We start from the raw sequence: 17,964 nt of genomic DNA on the forward strand, positions 1-17,964 counted from the left end.
AAGTGGGGTGCAAGGGTGCTGCAGGCATCTAGTGGTAGAGGGCAGGACAATGCACAAGGCAGTCCCCCTAGCAGAGAAGTGTCCAGGACAAAGTGGCAACAGGACTGAGGTTGAGAAGCCCTGCCCCGGGGAGAGGTAGTGCCTTCAGCCCAGGCGCAGACCAGCAGGCCTTCCATTCTGGATTCAGGTCTTGAGCCTAGTTGGTACAAGACTTAGCATCTGTTAAACACCTCCAGAGTAGAAGGGATCTCGAATTCCCTTTGCCCATAGTCAGATCAACTCTCCTTCTACAGCATATACCTTCTGGCCTTCAGGTCAGCCACCTCAGTCCAAGGGATCTCCGTGCAAGGTAAAGCAATAAAACAGGACACAATGCTCAACTTCAGGACAAAAAAAACACATCGTTTTAAATAAGGAGCACAGTCAAGACTCACTGAAGTTTCTGCACTGGCTTTTATTTATTTATTTTTCAGAACTGGCTTTTACAAAGGCCCAATTATTTCCTCTTAGAAAATCAACAGTCTGAAAAAGGCAAATTTTTTTCCATGCTTAGGAATCTTTCTGTTTAGTTGAGACAAGTTCATGTCCACTGTCTTCCACCGTCACACCAGCTTTCTTACAGAGCACCCAAGGGTCAGTGGAAAACAAACATCTAGTTCTAATTGACATTTTCTAGACAAGATACAAATGAGAAACCTTGCATGAAAATTTAATGTTACAGAAAGTCCACAAAACAGAGTAGCTAATGTCACCATCAGTTAAATTTAAGCCCAACTTATATTAAACCTGTTTTCCTGTGTCTTGGAGAACAACTTGTTCTACCAAGATAGTCATAGCATCTCTTCTGGCATTTATTTAAAGTAACACACTTCCAGGAATGGAGGTGCTGATGAGTTAGTGTACCTCATAATCCATCATATCAATAACATTTAGGTACTGTAAGTTTTTATTTACATCCAGAATCCAGAACATTCATGGAAGATGTTTTTTTTTTCCCTATAAAAACAAAAACAAATGCAGTTAATGTGGATAGATACTAAACACCTTGCTTCACTCTGGGGTCTCATCTGGGATGTCCGAGTAGACTGTATCCAGAGGCTGCCAGTGACAATTCATGAGGGAATCATAGAGTTCTTCACTTCTCAACATAAACTCCTTGTTTAATTCTTCAATATTCAAATGAAGATGTGAATCTGCAAGAAGACAATAATAGACACGAAGAAAATAGAGTTTTACAGAACACGTACTGGAAATGGCTGGAAACTAGAGAGTTTGTAAAAAGCACAAGCAGGAAGAATTACACTAAAGGTTGACTTTTTAAAATTCGGTGTGATCTTTCAGTAAGACGTGAAGATAGAAATTTAAGTTATAGAAGCAGCAATATCATCAAACTCAACATAAGTGGTGGAGGAGAAAAATGGAGATTCAAGTGATATTCTAGAGATGAATTCCATTCGGGAAAACAGGGAAAGAGAAGGTCACAGGTAAACCCCGAGTTCCTGGCCTAAGCACCTGGGTGGACAGTGAGCCAAACCGAGGGTTCCTAGGATCCTGCTTTGAGAAAATAAACATGCCACTTTATCTGCTTATTTCACAGATGAAGTGAATAAATTTTGTATAGTAACTAATTCAAAAGCAAACGAAGACTTGGGATGGCATGGTGTTACCATGAAGGCATTAGATCTGGGTTTGCCGTCCAGATTGTCAGATTTCCAAAGGTATCTAAGACTTTCAATGTTACAGATTTTTTTTTTTTAACATTATCCTTGTTTTATTTTTTTGTCCTTGTACTAAATGTAACTAAAGAAGCCCTTTCTGTTTTAAAGTCTAAATGCATTCCAGGACTTATCCTTTGTATGCCTGATAGGGACTGAATGCCTGTGTCCCCACTTCCTCCCAAATTCATATATTGAAGATTTAATCCTTGATATGGTAGAATTTGGAGATGGGGCCTTGGAGATATAATTAGCATTTGGTCAGGTCATAAGAGTAGAATCCTGGTCTAGTGCCAATAGTGCCTTTATATGAAAAGACACCAGAGAGCCTGCACAAAGCAGAAGTCATGTGAGGACAGTAAGAGGATTGTCACCTGAAAGCCAGAAGAGAGTCCTCACCAGAAACCAAACTGGCCAGCACCTGGACTTCCAGTTTGGAGAGCCGTGAGAGAGTGAACTTCTGTTGGTTAAGCCACCCAGCCTAGAGCTGTCCTCAGCTGTAATGCAGCACCCTGAGTTATTAATCATTTTATGACAGAGATCATCAAATAGGCATTGGTGGCTGTGTTGTCTGATTCTTGATTTTGGGAGCTTCCTAACATTTTTGAGTCATGTAACCTTTGAGAGTTTCTAGTTGTGAAATTATGTTTCTATTTTTAACACCTGAACTTTCTGAAATTTTCTTTCTAAAAGTCATACCTTAGGTTCCACCTTCAGGTTAAAGGCACTTCTCTCTCCCTCACTCCCTCCCTGTCCCCACCCTCTTCCTCTCTCTCTCTCTCCCTCTCTCCCTCCCTCGCTCCTATAACCTGTGGACAAGAAAACAGACACAGTGTGGTCAGCTACAAACCCCATATTCTGTGGTCTAGGTGTTGGCCACAGCTCTAACAGAAGTCTATGAAAGCAAACTGCTTACATCTTCCCTAAACCCGTGGGCCTTCTAGACCTATGCTGCTGTGAGGGGGGTGGGAAGTAAAAAAAATTCCCTCTACTTCTGAGAATTTGATAATTGAATCTATGAAGGAAAACACAGTAGGCAGATTAACAGGAGAAAAAGCATACAAACTGATCACATGCATGTGTGGGGCATCATATCAAAGAAAAGTGAATACCTAAAAACACAGTGAGACCTAGAAGCTTTTTTATACTTTTTTTTTTTTTTTTGCTGGAGATTGAACCCAGGGGCACTTAACCACTGAGCCATATCACCAGCCCTTTTTTATATTTTATTTTAAGACAGGGTCTTGCTGAGTTGCTTAGGGCCTCACTAAATTACTGAGGCTGGCTTTGAACTCATGAACTTCCTGCCTCAGCCTCCCAAGCTGCTGGGATTACAGGCATGCACCATCTCACCCATCTATATACCTTCTTTATAGGGGAGAAAAAAGGAAGTAGACAACTTAGAGGAAAGTAAATAATTACTGGGAAAGATAAATGGGCCCTTAGAAGAATGTCTGGGTATGGTGTCTATCTTCAGCCTCCCTTCCTGTGATGTAGGTAAGCTTCTTTGGTTGATCAAATTCCTGGGGAGGAATTTCCTTTGGAGGATCTGTCCCCAAGCAGATAAAGGAAGTTCAAAGAAAGCCTTTCCCTGCACCTGCTGCTCCCCAGGTGCCCTTGGCTTGAAGTAACCAGCTCAACAAAGCAGCATATTTGCCAAACTCCTTCACTGTTCAACACAATAGCCACTAACAACAGGTGGCTACGGAATAAGGGACACAGCTATCCATGCATGGGATATGAGGATAAAATATACACCTCATTGAAAGATGATAGTTTCCAGGGGTTAGGGGAAGGAGGAAAGAGAGATTATCACTGGATTTGCTTTCAGTTTTACAAGATGATGAGAGTTCTAAAGATGGAAAGTAGTAATGGTTGCACAAGATAATGAATCCACTTAATGCTTAAGAATGTTTAAGGTGAAAAATGTAATATTATGTGTGTTTTACCACTATAAAAAATTGGAAAAAAATATATTACATTTCAAAGACTTGGCAGAAAAATGTAAAAGTCTCCTTAATTCTTTGTATTTTGACTACACATTGAAATAATATTTGGGATATTATCCTACTCAGTTTGAGCTGCTATAAAAGAACCATAAATATGGATGACTGATTTCTCGCAGTTCTGGAGACTGGAAGCCAAGATCAGGGTGCCAGAATGGTCAGGTTATGGAGAGGGTCCTCTTCTCAGTGGCAGACTGCCAAGATGTCATTTCCTCCCATGGTGGAGAGCAAAGAGCAAGGAACCAGGCTCACTAGTGACTCTTATAGGGGCACTAACCTCATGACCCCATCCAAACCTAACCACCCCTAGAAGGCACCATCACATGGAGGGTTAGGGGTCCCTATAATAATTGGGAGGAGAGACACAAACATTCATTCCATGACATAGTTAAGTAAAAGAAATATTATTAAACTGGGTGTGGTGGCACACATTTAGAATTCCAGCAATTTGGGAGGGTGATGCAGGAAGATGGCAAGTTCAAGGACAGCCTCTGCAACTTCACAAGACCCTGTCTCAAGTAAAAAAAAGTTTTTTTAAAAAAAAGACTGGGGACACAGCTGGGTGGTAGAGTACCCCTGAATTCAATCCCAAATAACAAAAGGAAAGAATAAAAAAGAAATATTATTAATTCTACCTGTCTCTTTAGTGTTCTTAAAAGTTCTAGGAAATTTTAAATTATCTATCTGGATGGCTTGATGTTTTGTGTTACATTTCTACTGAGGTAGAATAAGAAACAGGTATAAAGGAGACATAAAAGAAGGACAAGAAAATAGGATGTTTTAAAATATTTTTTTAGTTGTACATGGACACAACACCTTTATTTTGTTTATTAAATTTTATGTGGTGCTGAGTAGTTAACCCAGTGCCTCACATGTGCTAGGCAAGTGCCAACCTCAGCCCCAAATAGGATTTTAATTCAGAAGTTCCACGTGGTTTCCTAGGCTCACTTCCTAAGCCAGTTTCTCTTACAGTTCTGTTATTCCCAAATTTCTGTGAAATCTGTAAATCTATCTTGGCATTGTTAATTAACCCTCCAATAGATAGATGTGACATCTTGAGGAACCTATAACTTAGGGAACTTTTCAGTAATATCTTTTGATCCGATAACAAAGACCACTTCAGCCTGGGGACCCTGAGAACCTGTCTTGAGATCACTGGACTAATATCACTCCCACATACCTTTCCATACCTACTCCTCATCAAGTTTCCTTTAAAGAACAGCTGGGAACCCCCAAAACCTCTCCTCTTTCTTGAAATAGCCCACAATCTCACTTGAACATATATTCCTTGCTTTAACCCAAAGGTCTTTCTCTCTCTTGACATTGCCCTTATTCTCTCTTAATTATATGTATCTGCTTTCCTAAAAAAACCTCTGTCTATGCCTTTGACTGGCACTTGCTGAAATGTTTTTCCATCAACTATGACAAGAACACTGCTATTTCTGAGTTGAGCTCTACCTTGTTTCTGAGAACTCTTTGGACCTTTCTTTAGAGACATTTCTTTTTTTTTTTTTATGTCATCACTGAGCCATGCTACTTCAGATCTATGACTAGCTAACAGTTGGTCATTAGGTGCCAGCTTCTGCTAAGACACTTAAGAGTGATTTAGATATCACACATAGTGCACGCCTATAATCCCAGCTGCTCAGGATGCTGAGGCAGGAGGATGGAGAGGTTAAAGCCAGCCTCAGCAATTTAGTGAGGCCCTAGATAACTTAATGAGACTCTGTCTCAAAATAAAAAATAAAAAGAACTAGGGATGTGGCTCAGTGGTTAAGTACCCCTGGGTTCAATCTCTGGTACAAAAAAAAAAAAAAAAAAAANGTTTTGAACAACCCACAATAAAAAAAAAAAAAAAAAAAAAAAAAGAAACCACACTTAGCTACCCTATGAGAGGGGTATGAATGTCCCTGCTTTAAAGTAGGGGAAACCCATACACTGGAGATTTGGGGGGATTACAGAGCTAATCAGTGGGATCTGAGTCCTGGCATTGTGGATTCAGAAAGCTCACTCTTCCTATAAGCTCTTCTGCTATTATTTTTAATGTCTGCATAGCTAACGAAGGCATGGAGAATAGCTCATACTTTAACCCCAAAGAAACCCCCAGCAAGCTAAATAAGTAAATATGTAAATTAAAGTACTAAAAACTAGAACTGCCCAATAGCATGTAAAGATTTATTTTAAACAACTATTTCCTGTCCTTAAAATAAGTACTTTGAGTACCTACTCATCTGAAAATTCTGTTTGCTCCCATCTTTGATGGGGATCACAAAGGCAGTGTGTGGGTTTGTCAGGCAGCAGCTCATGTAGGAGAAAGGGACCAGAGAGACATGTGACAAGAATTGGGCAACAGCGTTCTCTGTATTTCTCCTCTATGTCTCTTTCCCATTACTTAAAATACAAGCAAAATATTTTCTTTCCTTCCTCAAAAGGGACATATTCAGAAAACTGGGTCCTTCCCTGAGTAGAAAAACTTTGTTCTTTTCAAAGTAGAACAATAGAAACCACCACCTGCCTGTCATTTTAGAACCACCTGTCATGCTCCATTTTATGCTGAGACTGGGTGATTTATAATAAACAGAAATGTATTTAGCTCATTTTCTGGTGACTGAAAAGTGCAGGATTGAGGGGCAGCGCCTGGCCAGGCTCTGCTTGCAGCATCATCCCATGGCAGAAGGACAACAGGTGACAAGGATTGGCTCATCCTTATGTCATGAATCCACTCCCACAGTAACTGCATCAACCCTTGCAGAATCCTCAAGATCCGGTCACCTCTTAAAGGGCCCACCTCCCAACACTGTTGCTTTTGAGTTTGGGTTGCCAATGCCTAAACTTTGGCAGACACCATTTGAACTCAGCAGAACGCAAAGTCTAAACGTATGGAGGGAACGGATCTTAAACTACACACTGTTGTCTTAGTTTTTGGAAATGTCTCCATTCCCTCCATCCTTCAGAAACCCCCTCAGGGGTTGATCAGCTGACATTGATTCTATAGAAACAGATTCCCCAAACAGGACAAATTACTGAAGAGAAAGGCATCAGCAACTTGTGCTGGAATGTTCCAGGAAGATCTCAGTTTCCAGCAAGCTGAGTGGGTGAAGAAGCAAGAAACATGGTTAAGTTTTGTTTTCAATCATGGTGACACAAGGTTCACATTACCTTCTAGTGGGTCCTCATCTTGGTGTTCAGATGCAGCTGTGGTTTCCTACAAAGAAAAATGGGTATCTTAAGAAAAAAAGAAAATTATAAAGATTGAACATCAATACATGCTTTCTTGGGAAAAAAATATTTAGCTCTCAAAAATAAAATTTAAAAGTCTAAGCTCCACTAAGCACATTTAGGTTGAATTTTGATCAGAAGAATCTTTAAATATTATAATACTACAATTATGAAATGAGTGAACTGAGCCAACAGAAGAAAAGTCACTAAGGAGGGACATGCCTGGCAGAGGCTTCTGGCCTGTCTGGAGCTTCTGAAAATTGACCTTTTAGGTCTTTGGCTGGATCCCTGGGCATCCTGACTTCTTATTCCTAAACTAGATGGCACTCTCTCCACCTGTACCCCGACTTTTGTTCCAAAACACAACCTGCAGTCTCCACAAACACATTTTCCTCATGACCCAGACCCATGGTTCAGCTAAGTTTGGGGACATTAAAGTTTTCAAGGAAATGCAGAGGCTGCAGAAGAGCAGACCAATCAATCATGGTTTTTACCCAAGAGAAGTATATTCCAGAAGCACTCCTGAAGTCAATCTCTGTTGGTTAACTCAGACTCTACTGGCGCTTCTGGAGCAGCACACATGTTACTGACCCCTTCTACACACCTGCTGGGAACTTTCATTTTCAGGCATGTGCAGCTATTCCAAGGAACTGTCCTAACCCAGAAATTAACTCCTGTAACAATGCTTAATGAAACCTCCCTTGCTAATAAGAAAAAGGTGATATTGAGAGCCAAAGATCTCTCTCTTCAGTGCATCTAAAAGTATGTCACCTCTTCACTCTGAAATATGTCTTGGTTTGGAAAATAAAAGATATAGTTATCATAAATCTAATCACATGATCTGTGTCTTTTTTCTATTTGGAAATGGCCAATATCACCAAAATCTGCTTAAAGGAGGTCTTTCCTAAAATATAAGGTCCAGGTCTCACATGTCCTCCTTTTCAATGTGTGCTCTGATAAACATGAATCCTAAATGGCCAGGGTGGGATAAGCAGAAACTACCTGGAGACAGAGCATTTTTCCCATCCAGGTCGTCCTTAAAGAAAAGTGCCTATATAAATGGTTGGAGGTAGCCTAGAGAAGTTGTGCTGATGGACCCCAAAGACCTGAGAATCATTCTGAACACATTATTTCCTCTGATCTTGGGCAAGTCACCATGTCAAAATGTAAAGGAGGGGCCTCTTTGGGGTGTTGGACTAACCCATGAATTTGGGGGGCTAAGGACCAGGCAGCACATGGTGGGGAATAAAATTGTAGCATCTCGTGGAGAATACATGTCATCAGACAAGACCAAAATAAGGTCTTGGGAGTGAGAAACCCACCACAGAGCCTTCCAGCTTCCCCTTCAGGAATACCCACGAGGATGACTGGCAGATGGCAGTGTGGTAACTAGTCACTGACAGTATATTTATAATAATTAAAGGAACAAGTGCATTCTATAAGTAATAATTCAACTAGACAAAGGGATCAAAAAAATCCAGAAGGGGATCAAAAAACTCTAAAATGATTAGAAAAATGGAGGGAAGGGTTAGTAGGGTGAGGGAAAAAAAGGATGTTAATTTTTTTTAATGTTCTCATGATTGGAAGAGAAATTTTTTAAAACAATTTCTGAAGCTGATGATATACTCATACCCAGATCTCCCTATTTAAAGATACAAAGGTAACCACTAAGAGGAAAAGAAAGGAAGATGTGAAAGAAAGCGCACTACACTTAAAGTTATGATTTTTGTTTTTTTGTAAAAAGTGATGCAATACTGAACATCTGCTAAAAAGGAGAAACCCAAACTGAGTTTAAAAAAAGAGATGAGAAATCTAAAGAGAAATTTTTACATAAGAGGCGCCTAAAACAGACTAAAAACAAAATTGAAAATGAGAGTTTGGGCAAAAAAGATGCAAAGCAAATGTAAATTTTAGAAACCAAGGGTCTAGATAGATGTTAAATTCAATTTTGATGTTAAGGCCAAGGCCATCACCCAACCACCACAAACCCAGAAGGAAAGTCCATAACCTTTTGAGTGTAAAGTGTGAATTTCCCTAAGTAACTTATGCAATCAAGCAAAGGGGACACCCCTCAACCAGAAAAAGTAGAGAAAGGACAGCAACAAGGTCATGGGACACAGACACCAGTGAACATTACAAAAGATGTTTGCCCTGAACAGTAGGCCCTGCCTCCCTTGCCTGTGAGACTGGCTAATCATACACAGATCCAGGAGAAATAAGCACAGCCCACCACGGTAAGGGAAAGGGAAGGCTTTTTCATGGCTAATCTCCTGTTTAACATTTTGAATGTTATATCCTTTAGTCCAGCCCTTCCTCTTCCAGAGAAGTTATTCTTAGCGAAACAAAACATTCAGGAACATGTTTGAAGATAGGTTGAAGGAAATTTTTTGAAGCACTGAAAACATTTCAAAAGTCAGATAAAGGATGAGATAAAAACACAGAACATCTAAATGGGAGATTTTAGGGTTTTTTCTTGGTGCTGTAGATTGAACTGCATGCTAAGCACAAGCTCTACCACTGAGCTGTACCCCAGCCCCTCGATTGGGGATTTTTAGAAAATTTTAAAGAAAGCTCTCTGCAAACAACGTATAAACAGAAGCAAGAAACAAGCCATATGTATACTATATTCTTAACCAAAGCACCCCACCTGACCCCCAAAAAGAAACAGGGCCTAACCTCACTGATTCAGCAAGAGTAAAGGGGAAAGATCTAAAAGACTTAGATCTACTCCAACAGGGCTTCCCCCCCCCCCCAAGTGGAGGGAACGAAGAAGAGGGAGGGTATGGAGAAGATTTTCCTTACTAGAAATATGTTACTCTAGCTGGGTAGAGTGGAGTATGCTTGTAATTCCAGCAGCTTAAGAGGCTGAAGCAAGAGGATTGTGAGTTCAAGACCAGCCTCAGCAATTTAGTGAGGCCCTAAGAAACTTAGTAAGACCGCGTCTCAAAATTTAAAATAGAAAGGGCTGGGGATGTGGTAAGTGGTGAAGTGCCCCTGAGTTCAATCCCTGGTACCCCCCAAAAAAATTATTCTAGTAATGGCAATATTAAAATGTTTCTAAAGGGTGCTCATATTTTCTGTTATAGTCAAACAAATCCCAAAGCTACTTCTTATCCTTGTTTAAATGTGAAAAGAGTAAAAATCTATTTGGGGATGATAATATACAATTTAGAGGGCTTGGGGTGTAGTTCAAAGGTGGAGTACTTGCCTGGCATGTGCAAGGCCCTGGGTTCCAGCAACACACACACTTTAGTACCAAGAATTTAGGTCAAGAGTTCATAAGCTCATTATTTTGTTTCCAGAAAAGAGCTTTCTTTTCTCTTAAATCACTTGTAAGTCAAAATTTCTTAGGTTATGCATATGGCCAAATATATCAAATATATACAATTTGAGGAACATATACAGATCAACATGTGCAGAAGTTTTCAGGGACCTTTTATATCAATTATACCTCAAAAAGCCTGTTAATTTCTTTCTCCTTAGGTCATCAGTTTTACTGTCTGGTATTAAAACAGAGAGCCAGTCAGGCACCATAGCATGTCTATAATTCCAGCAAATTGGGGAGGCTGAGGCAAGAGAATTGCAAATCTAAGGCCAGCCTCAGCAACTTAGCGAGACCCCATCCCAAAGTAAAAAAAATAAAAAGAACTGGGGATGTAGCTCAGTGGTAAAGTGTCCCTGGGTTCAAGTTCAAGTCCTAGCACCAAAACCAAACCAAAACAGAACAAAACAAAAACAGAGAGCCAAAGTCATGGGTGTGAGACTTTGAGAGGACATGAATGTGTCAAGAAGGAAAAATGATGTTTACACCATTGCGCACACAAATGACAAGATCCATTTCAGGGAGGGTTACCTGAGGCATAAGTGAATTTCCAGCTGGGTGTTCAGAAATCTTGGGTGCAGGAAAAAGGCTGGGTCCATTCCCCCTCACTGCGCAGCTGTAGCTGTAGCAGGAAAGAGGATAAGAGAGCTGTGGCTGCTCATATCGGTCACCACTACGGTAACCCTGGCCAGTGTGGGATTCTGGCTGCCCACTCTAATAGCAGAGGAATGACAACCATGCCAACCTAGGCAGAATCACGCACAATGCCTTTTTCTTTCAAGGAAGTTTCAGGTAAGAATGATTTCTACTTCAATTGTTCAAAAACACTTAATGTTCAAAGCAATTAGTCTATCAGTTGCCAAAAGTATTATATTAGTTAGAACGTAATGGCTTTCATTTCCATTTAAAGTAGGAGAGGGGAGAAACTCACACACCTTTTCCAGCAGCAGTAATAGTTATTTTGTTGAGATATGGCAAAACTTGCAAAATTCTCCCATCTGGCCATTTATCTAGAAACTTGACAAAGGAAGACGGAAATCCACAGTTTGATTCCTGTGTCAAAAATTTCAGCATGTGCTAATCCTTACAAACAGTTTTTACAACCTATGCGTCATTACATTGAGTGGCAATTCCTGCTAGGCAATTAATTGCTTGACTTTCCTGACAAGGGGGCAAGGGTGGGGTAGAGGCAGGGTGCACTGGTGTCAGCTGGGGAAACTTCTGCAAACTCCCTCAATTCCAGCAATCAGGCCCCTTCCCAAATGGCAGGCCTGGGAAGCCAGCAAAAGCGTGTGTGTGTGTGTGTGTGTGTGTGTGTGTGTGTGTGTGAGAGAGAGAGAGAGAGAGAGAGAGAGAGAGAGAGAGAGAGAGAACTATAGAGAACCTAGACGTCTCCACAGCACCCTTGCCATAGGTAAGAATCACTTTTAATAACTAAAACCTTAAGACAACTACCAGAATCTGATATTCTTTCCCCAAGTTATCTTCGATTAGAACTGGCATTGAATGATCTTTTTAATCCCCTGCAGGTTGAAATCATTATCCTAACCAGCTGCAAAATCAAGAGGCAGAGAAGTGTATATCACACACACACACCCTACATTAATGCAGGGACAGGATAAAATTTTAAAGAGGCCAGTCATGGTGGCGCACACCTATAATCCCAGCAGCAACCCTGAGGCTGAGGCAGGAAGATCAAAAGCTTGAGGTCAGGGAATTTAGTGAGACCCTGTCTCAAAAGAAAAAATAAAAAGGGCAGAGGGTATAGTTCAGTGGTAGAACACCACTGGGTTCAATCCCAGAACTATTAAAATAAAAGGGTCTGTGGATGTAGCTTGGTGATAGCCTCTGAGTTCAGTCCCCAGTGCTGCAAATAATAATAATAATAATAATAATAATAATAATAATAATAATAATAATGTTTTAAAAAATTAGAGCAATATTTCTGTTGTTCAGTTTTTGTTTTTTTAGGGCTGAGGACTGAAGTTCAGGTCTTGTGCATATGAGGCAAGTGTTTGCCACTGAACTAAATCCCCAAACTCCAGCAATTTTTTATTTTTATTTTGGTTACGGGATTGAACTCAGGGGCACTCAATCTCTGAGCCACATCTCCAGCCCTATTTTGTATTTTATTTAGAGACAGGGTCCCACTAAGTTGCTTAGCACTTCGCTGTTGCTGAGGCTGGCTCAAAATCCTCCTGTCTCAGCCTCCCATGCAGCTGGGATTCCAAGTGTGTGCCACTGCGCCCAGCTCCCGAGCAATTTTTAAAAGGTGAAAACATGATAAAGCAAGTGGTATTTCCAAACTTTAATGTGCATACAAATTACCTGTGCATGCTGTTTAAAACACAGGTCCTAAACCATCCAGATTTGGAGTGGAGCCTCAGCATCTACATTTTTAGCCAACTTCCAACACTTTGAGTAGCAAGGTGTGAAAATCTGACATAACTTTGGGTATAAATAAGGCACTTATGGTTGGGCCATTCCCTGAAGCTTGTCAATAGCTATTCAAATGCTTAATGTAGTCTATATTGACCTATTATGTGAAAAACAATAAACATGATGAATTCAGATTATGTAGCTATTCATCAATTATTTCCTTAGCTCCCACCATCTGCAAGGCAGGACTAAGGGCAATGGTGGTAACTGGAGTTTGTATTCTAGCTGATCTCTCTGTCTTCAATAAATTTTATTGATCAGCACCTGTGGCTGACATTGCTAGATACAATGAGTTTTTCTTTCTTAATAAAAGAAATCTTGTTTTACTTGGGGCATAATAGATCCAAGCAATGCATATTCTTTCCTAGCTCCTGCCTTGAAGCTGGATATGGCCAGGTGGACTGAGGAAAGCTATGTGGACAAAGGATATTTGCTTAGATGGGAAGTCTCTTTGGCCTCCATCCTATTCCCAGGCTTAATGCAGATATTACAGATATGAAACTTGGAGCCTTGAAGTGACACAAGGAGGAGTTATACACAAGAACATTGGGTTCTAAAGGTTTATTATTATTATTTTTGGCTTAGTCAAACTTTACTCAGGCTTCTGGCCCTTCTCTTAGGCCTATTTGTACACACAATTATAAAATCCAGTGCTAGCAAAAGAACCCCACTAAAGCAGTTTAGCCAGAACCCCTCATCCTGGATATCTGATCATGTGCATTATCTGATCTGATTCCTCACCCTCCTCCATCTCCCAGATGATGTCTGATCACCCTGGCTTGTCTTCAACAAGGATCCTGTTAGATGGGTTTAGCCAGAAGCCCCCTCACCCCTAATGCTTCATCTTAGTTGATTTTTCACCCACTGATCCTCACCTTGCTTCTTAACTATAAATTCCTACTTGCCAATGTTGAATTCAGAGTTCAGTCCAATCTCCTCCACTGCTAGGTGCGGTTATAGGGGTCCCTATACTAAACACATAATCCTGAACAGTGCTTTTGCAAGTATCAGTGAACATTATCTTTTAACAGTCTGGAAGACATACAGGTCTGGCTCCCTAAAGACTAAAACTGGTTTCTTCCACTATTATTTTATAACATAACGATAAACAAAATCCCTAACTACAACAGATTAGATAACTAATAAAACATATTAAAGGTTCTTTCTGTAAAAAATTTATTTTTTCCTTATCATTTTAGGACTAGTCTTATTTTATAGAAAGAAAATCAGAAATGTGACTATGAATGGGTCAGAGTTGAGGCCACAGCTAGAATGTGGAAGTTGAACATTGATAAGGTGTAAGGAGGTTGAGGAAGGTAGAAGCCAATGTACAATGTTAAAACCACCCAAGATGACAGGAGCTGGGGAATAGATGACTGTGAGCAAGGTTCCATGATGAGAATAGGCATTTAGGGGCCCTGGAAGTGAGTGATAGAGTACTCACAAATGTTTTACTCTTAAAATCCTCAACTGCAAACCCTGTGTACTCCCATGAAGCAGGTGAAATAAGGTTATATAGGGGTGGACAATAGACACTAAGATGTGTCCAGGGAAAGTTGGCTACTGTTATGGTTAGGATCTGCAATGTTCCTAGAGGCTCCTATGTTGAAGATTTGGTCCCCAATGCAGTAATGTTCAGAAGTGGGACTTTGGGGAAATGACTGGATCATGGGGCTCTGACCTCATCAATGGATTAATCCACTGATGGGCTCATAGCTGAATGGACTATTGAGAAGTGACAGAAATATAGGAAGTGAGACCTAGTTAAAGGGAGGTTCTTGGGGAGTCCTCACCCTTTTTTCTCTCTCTCTGCTTCCTGGCTGTCAGGAGGACAGCACCTTTCCTCCACCACACCCTTCTGCCAAGTTTCTGCCTTGCTATAGGATTAACAGCAATGAAGCCTGCTGATTATTGACCGAAACTCTGAGTCCTCCCAAAATCTTTTCTCCTGTTTTCCACAAGTATATTGTCACAGCAATGAGAAGCTGACAGGCACCACCATCTCTGCTTCCTTTAGCTGTAAAATACAAAGATCAAAGTCCTCCGGAAATACAACCACAGGCAACCCCGCAGTCCTGCAATTTAAAATTACTACTTTTCACATTAAGAAAGGAAGGTATTTGGACAGGAATATTAGACTTTTGATACTTCTAAAAGAGCTGATTTTTCTCCACTCTATCCAGCTTTTAGCCTAAGATATCCACCTTATCACCACCACCACCACAAAAGGAAACTAGCTGGTTCCTTGCCAAATCAAAGCCAGGTGCTCAATATCTACCTGTTGAATGAATGAACGAACAAATCATTACATGACTCAAGTTGCAAAAAAACCTTTTCAATCAGTAATTTAAAATTTGGAAAAAAAAATTTTTTGTTGTTTTACTGTTGATTATAGAACTTTCTATAGTTTGTTATTTTTTGGCAAATGGCAGCTTTCATGAGATTAGATTTTTTTTTTTTTTTAACATCCTTTTGGAAGAAAACAGGTTTTAAAGGAAATAAGCTCAGTTCAAATCCAGTTGAACAGATGTGTAATTTTGCATTGTTCTTCTTCAGTGAATATTTCAACCTGAGCAAGTTATGAACATACTACTGCCATGGCTGTGGATGAAATGAAATGCTGCTGCTTTGTTCTCTGTGGAAGAGAATGTTCAAGAGAAGGAAATGTAAAAAGCAGCAGCAGAAGCAATAGTGGCTGATACTTAGTTGTGTGGCCTTGAAAATGATTCTGGACACATTTCAGCATTTATAACCAAAGACTGAGTTAGGGTGTTTACCCTTCAGGAGGCATATCTTTGAAAATGTGATGAAATTTTATCAATATTCTCCTCCTCAAATTTATAGGCACATTTTGCATATAATTACAAGGGATTCAAAACCCCTGAAATTTTTCCACAACCTCTCCCTGCCTGCTATCTTTAGCATTGTGTTAAACACTAAGTTTTCTTTTTTAAAATATTTATTTTTTGTTTGTAACTGGACACATATCTTTATCTTATTTATTTATTTCTATGTGGTGCTGAGGATCCAATCCAGGGCCTCCCACGTGCTAGGCGAGCGAGCACTCTACCGCTGAGCCACAAACCCAGCCCAATTCTAAGTTTTTTTGAACTGATTATGTTCATGATTCTCTAACAGTTTAAAGAGGAAAATCACTTTGTTGTGTTTATGGTGCCTATGCTACAGTTTCCACTGTAGAACCAACTATATTCTAAGATTCCTGGTTGAAGCAAAAGATGTTTTTTGAGTTGTAACGTACTCTAAAACTTAACAAATATTTCTACAGGTAAAAATCTGACAGTAAAAGGTGCTATAATCTTAAAATTTGTGGGAGGCAATGGGTTTGAAGTGGGTACTTGACTAAGTCCCACAGACCAAACCAATAGAGTTTAATCACAGTAACCAAGTTTTGGTAATTGGAGGCCTTACAGTCAATCAACGGATTAAGTTATGATAAACAGGCCAATCAGTGGACTAACCTATAACTAATTATTTTTCATGTCCCACAACCATTTTCCTATTATTGCTGTCTGATCACGTTGCTTGGAATTCTCAGAACTTGCTCTAGTTTTGGGACCTGCCCAATCTGCTAATCACAAAAACTACTACACTTATTGGTCTAAATAATTTTCCTTTTAACAACAGTAATTATCCTGTGTGCTAACTTAAAATTAGTTTCAATAAATATTAAGGAGTACCATTACTTCTCAAAAAGCAGTTGAGACTTCTTGGGGGGAAATAAGGCAGGGTGAGGGACATTCTAGAAGCAACACTTTAAAATGTGATATTGAAAATTTTATTAAAAGTTTCTTTTCCCTTTTTGCATGAGAGACTACTACTATTGCATTAACTGCCATAGAGTAAGATGCCAAAAGTCATGTTTAAGATAAAATGAGACTTCAAAGAAACATCCTTACTCATTATCTGTCCCATGTCAAAGAGACACTTTCCCATTCCTGGGATTCTAGTAGTGTTCTGGAGGATGTCATTACAGTAAATAGAAACTAAAGTCACATAATTTGACTTTTTGTAACAGTAACATTAGTATCAACTCAAGGAAATGCTCTGTAACAGTGAATAGATTCGTTTGTTTATAGCATTTCAGTGTCTTGAGTGATTACAGGTGGAGTAGCCAAAGTTGGCAGAATACAGGCCCTTCCTGGCGCTGCCATGACAAAGCATCAAAGCGAAATCGTTCCCACAAGACCCAAACATGCATCACTTAAGATATGTACTGAGTTAAATAGGTATGGGCAATTCAAAACACCAAAGAAAACAAAAACATTAGGAAACAAAAGCCTCTAAGCACTGAAGGATTTATTACCATTCAAAGGGGGTGGGGTTGAAGATTAGAAATGGACTTACGCAAGATCCCCTGTCAAATGAACCTGCTATGGGAGTTAGAACTGTAGGATCTAACATTTACGCTAATGGGAGCTCGTGAGAAAGCTGCAATTCCCAACACATCCCTAAATCTCTATTTAAACCTTACGATTTAAAACCTCAAATGTAAAATGCTTTTGTAAAACGTTTGCCCTTAAACTGGAAACAGGTGGGAGAGGGAGGTGGTAACTGAAATAAACGTCAGATTTCCTTCTAGACTCTTCACCAACGATGACCGTGCCCTTCTCCCTCGAGTCATCTGTTCTTTGTACCCTTCAGGTGCGGGGTCATCCTCCCTCTCCAAGATGCGCCATAACGTTGGCCGATCTGACCCCAGGGTGAAGACGCGCGAACCAAGCTAGAAGGAAAGGTGTGCCGCGCGGCAGCACCCGGCCAGGGCCGGCAAGAACCCCGGAGGCCGACTTCTAGGGCCCCAAACTGAGTCCTGAACGCTCACGCCTGTGGCTACGACCCCGGCGCTGGCACCGCCGGCTCCGGAAACCGCGAAGCTCAAGTCCCACTTTCTCGTCCTGTAACGACCAAAAACCTTCTTCCACCGCTGCCTGCACAAAAACAAAACCTAACATCTTATCACTGCCCGTGAGGAAGCATCGAGATACTGATCACACCACAACACACAACACGCGATGCAAGTAGACCTCCCACCCGCTAGGAACCGGCTCCGCCCCTTCCTGGGAGTGGCGGAAGTGAGGGGCTTGCGCAGGGTACGCCCCGTCCCTACTCCCCTAAGATAAGCCGGATTCAAAGCTTCTTAGAATTGGCCTGCTTGCTCCTAATATTTTTTATCCTTGAAATGAGAACATTAGCACATGGCATCCTCCTTTATTCGTCGCTTGGAAAGGTCACGTGATTTCTAAAC

At 40.5% G+C, this 17,964-nt stretch overlaps 1 protein-coding gene across 3 annotated transcripts; it reads right to left on the reverse strand.

Moving 5' to 3' along the window:
• Nucleotides 1-434: 434 nt before the first annotated feature.
• Nucleotides 435-17,767, reverse strand: CUNH6orf52 (chromosome unknown C6orf52 homolog). Of its 3 annotated transcripts, none has more exons than XM_048799780.1 (6): nucleotides 17,357-17,767; nucleotides 14,495-14,718; nucleotides 11,198-11,279; nucleotides 10,794-10,884; nucleotides 6,881-6,926; nucleotides 435-1,193 (listed from the first exon to the last, which is right to left on the reverse strand). In XM_048799780.1, the coding sequence occupies exons 3-6, from the start codon at nucleotides 11,266-11,268 to the stop codon at nucleotides 1,051-1,053; spliced, it is 351 nt and encodes a 116-aa protein (XP_048655737.1). In that variant the 5' UTR covers nucleotides 11,269-11,279; nucleotides 14,495-14,718; nucleotides 17,357-17,767; the 3' UTR covers nucleotides 435-1,050. The 3 variants fall into 3 exon arrangements, with proteins under 3 accessions (XP_048655737.1, XP_015349683.1, XP_048655738.1); XM_015494197.2 differs by having other exon boundaries at nucleotides 17,067-17,767; XM_048799781.1 differs by lacking the exons at nucleotides 11,198-11,279; nucleotides 14,495-14,718; nucleotides 17,357-17,767 and adding an exon at nucleotides 12,591-14,488.
• Nucleotides 17,768-17,964: the final 197 nt, after the last annotated feature.

The sequence above is a fragment of the Marmota marmota genome, unplaced genomic scaffold (genome assembly GCF_001458135.2).
Source record: "Marmota marmota marmota unplaced genomic scaffold, marMar, whole genome shotgun sequence".
Taxonomy (NCBI): Eukaryota; Metazoa; Chordata; class Mammalia; order Rodentia; family Sciuridae; genus Marmota; species Marmota marmota.

What these genes read in the sequence shown, in the direction of transcription:
- CUNH6orf52 (XM_048799780.1), bottom strand. Translation starts at nt 11,268, where the DNA reads ATGGCCAGATGGGAGAATTTTGCAAGTTTTGCCATATCTCAACAAAAT. An exon ending in TATTACTGCTGCTGGAAAAG is followed by an intron (nt 10,885 to 11,197) that starts GTGTGTGAGTTT and finishes TTCCTGCTACAG; the next exon opens with CTACAGCTGCGCAGTGAGGG. An exon ending in AGATGAGGACCCACTAGAAG is followed by an intron (nt 1,194 to 6,880) that starts GTAATGTGAACC and finishes GTCTTCTTGCAG; the next exon opens with ATTCACATCTTCATTTGAAT.